The sequence below is a fragment of the Rhinichthys klamathensis genome, unplaced genomic scaffold (assembly GCF_029890125.1).
Source record: "Rhinichthys klamathensis goyatoka isolate OS25496 unplaced genomic scaffold, OSU_Roscu_1.1 h1tg000004l_1, whole genome shotgun sequence".
NCBI lineage: Eukaryota > Metazoa > Chordata > Actinopteri > Cypriniformes > Leuciscidae > Rhinichthys > Rhinichthys klamathensis.
In genome coordinates, this window is record NW_026606557.1 from 6,555,269 (window position 1) to 6,562,756 (window position 7,488).

General features: G+C 35.7%; 1 protein-coding gene across 1 annotated transcript; it reads right to left on the reverse strand.

The window, feature by feature from the left end:
* Positions 1–297: 297 nt before the first annotated feature.
* On the reverse strand, positions 298–1,068 carry hbae3 (hemoglobin alpha embryonic-3). Its single transcript, XM_056253182.1, has 3 exons — positions 917–1,068; positions 614–821; positions 298–512 (listed from the first exon to the last, which is right to left on the reverse strand). The coding sequence occupies exons 1-3, from the start codon at positions 1,009–1,011 to the stop codon at positions 384–386; spliced, it is 432 nt and encodes a 143-aa protein (XP_056109157.1). The 5' UTR covers positions 1,012–1,068; the 3' UTR covers positions 298–383.
* Between the last annotated feature and the right edge of the window lie 6,420 nt (positions 1,069–7,488).

Here is a 7,488-nt window from a genome sequence, read left to right on the forward strand (position 1 = left end):
AGAACTGTTACAAAGTTGTCAAGTCAATTAAACTCCAAGTGGCACTGTAAAAACTAATTGGTTTAACATAAAAAATATTAATCATTTGCGATAACACAATGGATGACATTGGTTTTCAACATCAACTCAAAATAGTATGTTATCTGAACCACGTTCATTTTCTAAGTTGATTTGACAAAAGAAAAAAAGTTCTGATAACAAATTATGAAAATACATTTTCACAGTGTATAGGCCTATAGCCTACACATCAGATCAGTGGTGTTTTTGTGTGCAGAAACGAAAAGAGGGAGAGAGAGCTTGATTTCATATATTTCATTTTATTATTTTTTCATTCTCATTAAGGCGAATACAGTGTCGCGTCGGAGATGAAAGCCGTGTCGACTTTAGCGGTACTTCTCGGACAGAGCCAGGCTGACCAGAGCGAGGAACTTATCCACAGAAACGTGCACCTCAGGAGTGAAGTCCTCAGGGAACATCAGCGCGAGCGCCACGAGGAGATTGTGATTGATGATCTGGGGGAATCAAATAAAAACGTATAACAAATATAGACTGTGTTTTGTTGAAATTGGATGTTAAATGAGATCCTCGGACAAATGTTTTCAGCAGAACGAACCTTGAAGTTAGCGGGGTCCACGCGAAGCATGAAGGCATGGAGCTCGCTGAGGGTGAGCAGACCACCCTTGAGATCATCCATCAGCCCCACAGCGGTCAGGACACCATTCACTACCGTCAGTCCATGTTTCTTCACCTGAGGAGAGCCAGGGCTCAGGTCTGCCCAGTGGGAGAAGTACGTCTTCGTTTGAGGGTAAACGAACAGAGTCCTGAAAGGATTTTAAAAAAATAATAATTAGATAGATTGTCTATAATAGCAGCTTATGCTATAAATGTCCGCTCATTTATGCACATTTCACATTACCTGGACAGAGTCTCGTTGCCGATCTGCTCGGCCTTAGGGGCAACTTTGTCAAAGAAGGTCTTGACCGCCAATTTGTCCTTTGCAGTAAGACTCATGGTTACTGGATTAGCTGTGAACAGGCTGCCAAAAAAACAACAACAACTCAAGCAATCTGTGGTTCTTGGCAGGGCTTCTTAAAGCAGAGAAGGGCATTGTTTTGAACGCACTTTTTGACTCCACCTCCCGACCAGTGGGAAAACAACTCTTGAATCTTGATAAGCAAGACACAGCTGTTTTAGTGTGAATCAAGTGAGCATTTCGTGTTTTTATTATTCAAACTCTAGGAGCCCCACAAGGGCTTCATTAACAAGGACATTGTTTGATTATTGTTAACTGAAGGCTTGACTTAAACTATTGTTTAAAATGATGCAATTACTTAAGAGTGCTTTTGACCCACTTAATTCGAAACAAATTCGAGTATAAAACACCAATATAAAATGTATTACTCTGTTTAGAGTTTGTTGAATTACATTTTAACTCTGCACAGAGTAAATATGAACTCGATTACACTTTCAAAACTGTTAAAACTCAACTGGGAGTGGACCCCAGCATGACACACTTTTAAAGTGTTGAAAAGAACTATTCAAAAAAGTGTTATTTTGTGTTTCCATATTTTTAAAACATTTAGACAACTACCGTGGACTTTTAAAAAAGTGTGTTTAAGAAAGAGTCACAATGAAAGTGTACTCCATTTAAGTACAATTATTTTATATTATATTATCTGCAAGTAGTTTAAAAAAAATACTTTTAGAATCTGAAGTGCACATTCTATACAAGCAAGCACACTGCTTTTGCACAAGAGTCATTCTTTGCATTTATTCATGTTTTACCAGAGGTTTCTAAAATAAAATATACAAGTAAAGAAACACGTTTTCATGAAATAGTCACAACATTCTCTACGCTGAAGCATGTTTTGACCCACTACGAGGAGCTTGTGTTTTTTGGGGGTTAAGAGTGCTGATGGCACTTAGCCGATAAATGACTTATTTCTAGAATGATGCATTGATTTGTGTTCACGTTGCCAAAATCGGCATTTAATTAAAGACTGTCTGGGAGTGATAAAACCACTGACATTAATATTTGACCAAACTAGCCTACTATTGCTGTAGAGAAACGGTAAGGTTAGATTTCAAGTCTAATCTTCTGGAAACATACACACATTTTATCAGTAGGTTCAGAAGGAGGTCCACCCTTGGTTGGCACTGATGTCGATTACGACGAATTTGTTCAGGCGTGGAGATCTTCATGCTTTCTGTTGAAGCATGCTGCAAATGCTACTTCTGAGAAAGCAAGATATTTCACGATGAATGCTGTAACTCAGGGGCATGTGCTGAAGGTGTGCAAAAAAGACGGCAGACCCGATTAATAGGCGTGTAACAAAATTATACTTTCATCTGCCAAATGCACCGTATGCAGCTAGCCTTATAGTCAATATATGGTTGTTGTTTACAGTTGAAACATGAATGTTTATTTTTCATAAAATAAAAAAGGCGGAGTAATACAAGAGGCATGAAACTACCCAGCAAACATTTGGACGTGTAATGACCGTTGAAAAGACGTCCGTCCGACACGTCCCGTCATGGTTGAAAAATAGTTCCAAAATGAAAGTTGAACCGACGTCTTTGACGTCATCTGGCCGTGAATTCCACGTCTCTTCTGGCCGTGAATTCCACGTCTCTTCAGCGCGTCCCTGGACGTCTAAATGCGTCGTCATTTGTGTGTTTAAATGTGTTGCTGCATAATTAAGTGTATATAAGCCTGCATTTAAAATAATCACACACATATTGTGTAACATCGTGAAAGGCAATCAAGTCTTGAAGTTTACACATCTTGACAAAGGTTCTAAAAAGGTCCAAAATTGGTCTAGTCAGACCTGACCGTCAATAAAACGTTTTAATCACGTGTACATCACAAACAAGAACACATTATTTGTGGACATAAGAAAAAAAGAAGCATGTTCTGATTTAGCACATTTTATTGATCTTGAACAGCCAAAATGTATCTTAATATTTTTTCAATGTTTAACATTTGTTAACCAAACTAAAATACCAATTACAAAATACTGAATTATTCTATAAAGGGATAGTTCACCCAAAAATTAAAATTCAATGAAGAAAGGTATACAGGTTTGAAACATGAGGTTGAGTAAATGATGACAATTTTCATTTTTGGGGAAACTATCCGTTTAAAAACACATTGTTTGGCTCAGTTTTTGTATCCACCAGCTCTTCCTGGAGCGTGTTTCAGGTGTTCTGCCATTGCTGCATCAATTTCAGAGTCTGTAGCATTTGGGCTCCACCTCTTCACAGCATCTAAGGGAAGAGAATATATATATATATTTAAATAAATAAAATTATTATTAAATTAAAATTTTAGGTAAATGATATGCACTTATTTTCAAAATATTTTTATGGTCTACAGCTAAAAAAAAAAAAAACATGGAACAAGATGAATGAATCATGAATGACACATTAGAAAAATTTAATCAACATGCATTACATTTTATTTTATTGTATAAAATATGTTCTGCTTTTATTTTGAAAGCAGTTACTGAAAACATACATGTTAAAATCCAGCTAAACATTTCATTCCATTTCAGATAATTTACTTTCTGAAAGAAACTCTCAAAAGGCTACATTAATAAGTTACAGTAATGACTGTATCATTAAACAATATACTTGGTATAACGTTACCGTTGTTGTATACGTTCAAAGTTACTTTTAGCCTACTGGCTAATTTTAGCCAAACTCAGTAAATTTCAGTTGACAATGTGGGCATAATTTCTTTCGGTTCATTCATGTCACACAAGTAAAACTCAAGCACGTTAATCTAATACAAAATGTACTTACCCAACAGTAGATTTTTAATAATATCGACACAACTCCCTCCTCTCCTCGTGTTTGTTCAAAGTTCCAGAATCTATGGGGAGAACGTGTTAACATCTCGCGAGATAATCCCATCGCAGGATTTTGTAATATCGCGAGATCTTTTGTTACTACATCTTGGCAGCACAGTTTATGGTTTGGGCAGAGGGTTTGGGTAATTACATCCAACTCAGACATAAATGGTGACCGGGTATATTTCTGTTTTACATGTACATTCCATAAAAAAATAACAACGAATACATCAGGTACAACAGGTTAAAATAATGACTATAATGCAGTGGCTTTGCAATCACTTGACTATACTGTGCATTTTGTGATTATAATTTATAAAAACAAGATAAAGTAAATACATATTCATTTGTATATAAATCGTGTATTTTATAAAGAATTATAAATCCTGATAATTTTTTTCTGTCTTGCTAGACTAGACGTGCAAAAGACGCCAGTGGACGTATAGTATTCACAGCCTGACTAGACGTGTAAAGGACGCCAGTGGACGTCTTCTTCACAACCTCTTAAAAACTTCATGGGCAACTACATTAATTATTGCAGTATTAACCATGCGAGGATTAAGCGCAGCATTTGCATATTTAACAAGGATTTCATAGAGGGTCATGATGGACTTTAAATGCACGTGTAAAAGACGTCGCCAGGTGACGTCCTCTCACCCGATACACTAAACATAACTACACGAGCTAAAAGTTAAAATAACAATTATACATGCAACTGTAGACATGTACAAATGTATCTGAATGCATTTTTAGGAAATGTTCTGTGTTACATTTTTTTACCGATTTATGACGTCCTGGCCGCAACTATTTTTGTCCAGGGACACGACGTTGCCGTCGGACCAATGTTTGCTGGGTAGTCTACTCGTTTGTATGTGTATGATTTTCATTAGCCTATACGAAATATTTCATCCCATAAATCCGCTAATCAGAATCAAGACACATTATTTTTTTAAACTAATTTTCATCTTTCTTTTACAGAACGGAACCTCTTTAAAAACACATTTATAGCCTTTTAGGGGGTCATTGATTGTCGTCGAAGGGTAGATAACAATAATTATATTAACAGACTAGAAAATAAAATATAAAAAATGGAATAAACGGTATGTCCTAATAAAGGATGACATAATAAACTATAGGCTATTAGGGGCTTTTTCTTGGTCACACTATATGGCTTTTTGGTCATTTTCATATTTTTCGTCTGGTATGGGCTGTATAAGCATTTTGTATTAATATTTCACTGGGCAAAATAGATAGGCCTACAGCTCAGTGCAATGTTGCATGCACTATTGGGAATATTGTAGTTGTCATATATGTTGTTTTCTATTGGGATGTTTTATATCCATTAATAAAATACATAGCATTTACTTATCAGTTGGTAGACTAAACATAGCGAGAAGACAATTCTGTTCGATCATGCCATGTAAAAGTTAACGTAAAGTCTAGACTACACTAATGAGCATTGTTTCACAGACAGGGTTTAGATTAAGGCTTTAGTTCAATTAGGACATTTAAGTAGCTTTTATAAACGTGCCTTAGATTTAAAAAAAAAAAAACACAATAAAACATTACTGGTGTGCATCTTGAGACAAATCATGGCACTGACCTATTTTAAGATATTCAAGTTGCTTTCAGATAAAAACAGCTCAAACATGCGCTTTAGTTTGGGACTAGCTTTGGAAACCGGGGGATCATGTTTTACAATTGTGTTTTTGGTCAAGGGTTCCATTCTTCAAGAAAGGTCAATCAGATTGTGTTGAACAACATGACTGTGCAGGTGTCGAAGACATAATGAAACCGTTACCATGTTAATAAAAGGTGTTAATTCCGCCAAATAACTCTTATATTGACATTGATAGGACATGCTATATCTAGGCCTGCGCTCCATCTCCCACAGATGTACTGAGAGCCGTTTTCACCATCGCTGTATTATTGCGCCCTCTGGCGTGCACAAAAAGGAAAGTCTGTACATCGGACACTTTTCTCTTTTAAAATGGCTGCATTGTCCTGTAGCTCCACAACGCTTATACATGAAATAAATACTCCATTCCAAGCGTCACACGTCCTTCTATCTAAGTTTATTCTTCCCCAAAACTAGGGAAACAAACAAACAAATTTAAATGTGTGAGCACTTTACATAAAGGTACATGACCGGCAAATGTGCCAAAAGATATACAAAACTGTGAACAGATATTACAAATTTTGAAAGATATTCAAAGAGTGTTAAATAAAACAAATACAAAAGAGTATAAAACTAATTAGGTACTAAACTAGTTATATGAAAGCATGTGTGGGTAAACCAAAAGGTTCAATCTATCTTTCAAATTAAACAAAGCTCTTCCATTTAAAATATTAAAATCCAACAACTTGTGTGGTTAAAAAAAATGCTTAAAAAATTCTATAGTCTTTGCACTAAAACTTTGGAGACGATATATATTATTTTCATTTTGGAAAACATCTTACATTCGTTGTAGACAATACCGAGCCAAATCAATCTGTGCTCAGCAACATGTGCATATATAATGTGCACAACATCTGGTCTTACTCACCAAAAAAGAAAAAAGAAAAAAAAAAGTACCTTCTATTTCCTTCTCTGGCTATGTATCATTGCAACTGGTAATTTGCAAGAAAACAGAGATTTAAAAAAAAAAAAAAAAAAAAAAAAAAAAGAGAATGTATAGCTCTGCAACATTATTTTATATTCATCAATATTGTTTTGGAGAGCCCTTGTTCAATAAACCTTCAATCATTTTATTTTATTTTTTTTTACATTAACAAGATGACAAAACCATGCAGTCCTCCACAAATCAGAGTAAACAAAGTACAACCTCAATAGACCATAATACAGCATCAGCTGTGAACAAACCTGGGGTGGTAATGAGAATGGTCACTGTGATTTTGCCAAGTAAGACACACATTTCAAGCAACCAATCAGATTTGCAGGACGAGTTTACAGTTAATGTCAAGTTTAGGCTTATAATCAGGGTTAGGTGTTTCTACATCAGAGTTATTCACCATCATTTCCCTCTGATTTCAGAGATAAGTTATGGGTAGGGTTAGGGTTAAGGATATGGTTAGGAATACATTTTCGGACATGTTGTACCAGGATCAACTAAATATGTTGACCCAGGAACATGTCTTTGTTTCTCTGTCCAAAAACATAGTCCTACCCCTATCCATAACTTATCCCTAAAATCAGATGGTCATGATAGGTGATTAAGAATGGTGTATAAGCCCTTAACCCTGGTTGTAAGCCTAAACATAACATTACCTATCCCTCAAATCTGATTGGTTGATTGAAATGTTGATCCAGGAACATGTTGTACTTGGTGAAATCATGTTCACTTACTGGGAACCTGTACATCCAGATGATTTACACAAGCCTAAAACCAGGATGACATCTCACCACGGGAATTTATTCAGTAAAAATGCTAAAATATCATCACAAGTGTATTACCTGTAAAATATAGTATTACAAATCTCCTAGAGAAGTAAGTGGAGCACTATGTTTCCCGTTTCCCGTAGGGTGAGACAACTGCACTGTATAATAATCAAATATTGAAAATCACCAAGTAAAAGCTATCAAACATTGTGCTGAAAACAGCTGCTGTGGAAACTCAGAATGTGTTTTTTGCGAAAG

What these genes read in the sequence shown, in the direction of transcription:
- hbae3 (XM_056253182.1), bottom strand. Translation starts at nt 1,011, where the DNA reads ATGAGTCTTACTGCAAAGGACAAATTGGCGGTCAAGACCTTCTTTGAC. An exon ending in GGCAACGAGACTCTGTCCAG is followed by an intron (nt 822 to 916) that starts GTAATGTGAAAT and finishes AAATCCTTTCAG; the next exon opens with GACTCTGTTCGTTTACCCTC. An exon ending in TGGACCCCGCTAACTTCAAG is followed by an intron (nt 513 to 613) that starts GTTCGTTCTGCT and finishes TGATTCCCCCAG; the next exon opens with ATCATCAATCACAATCTCCT.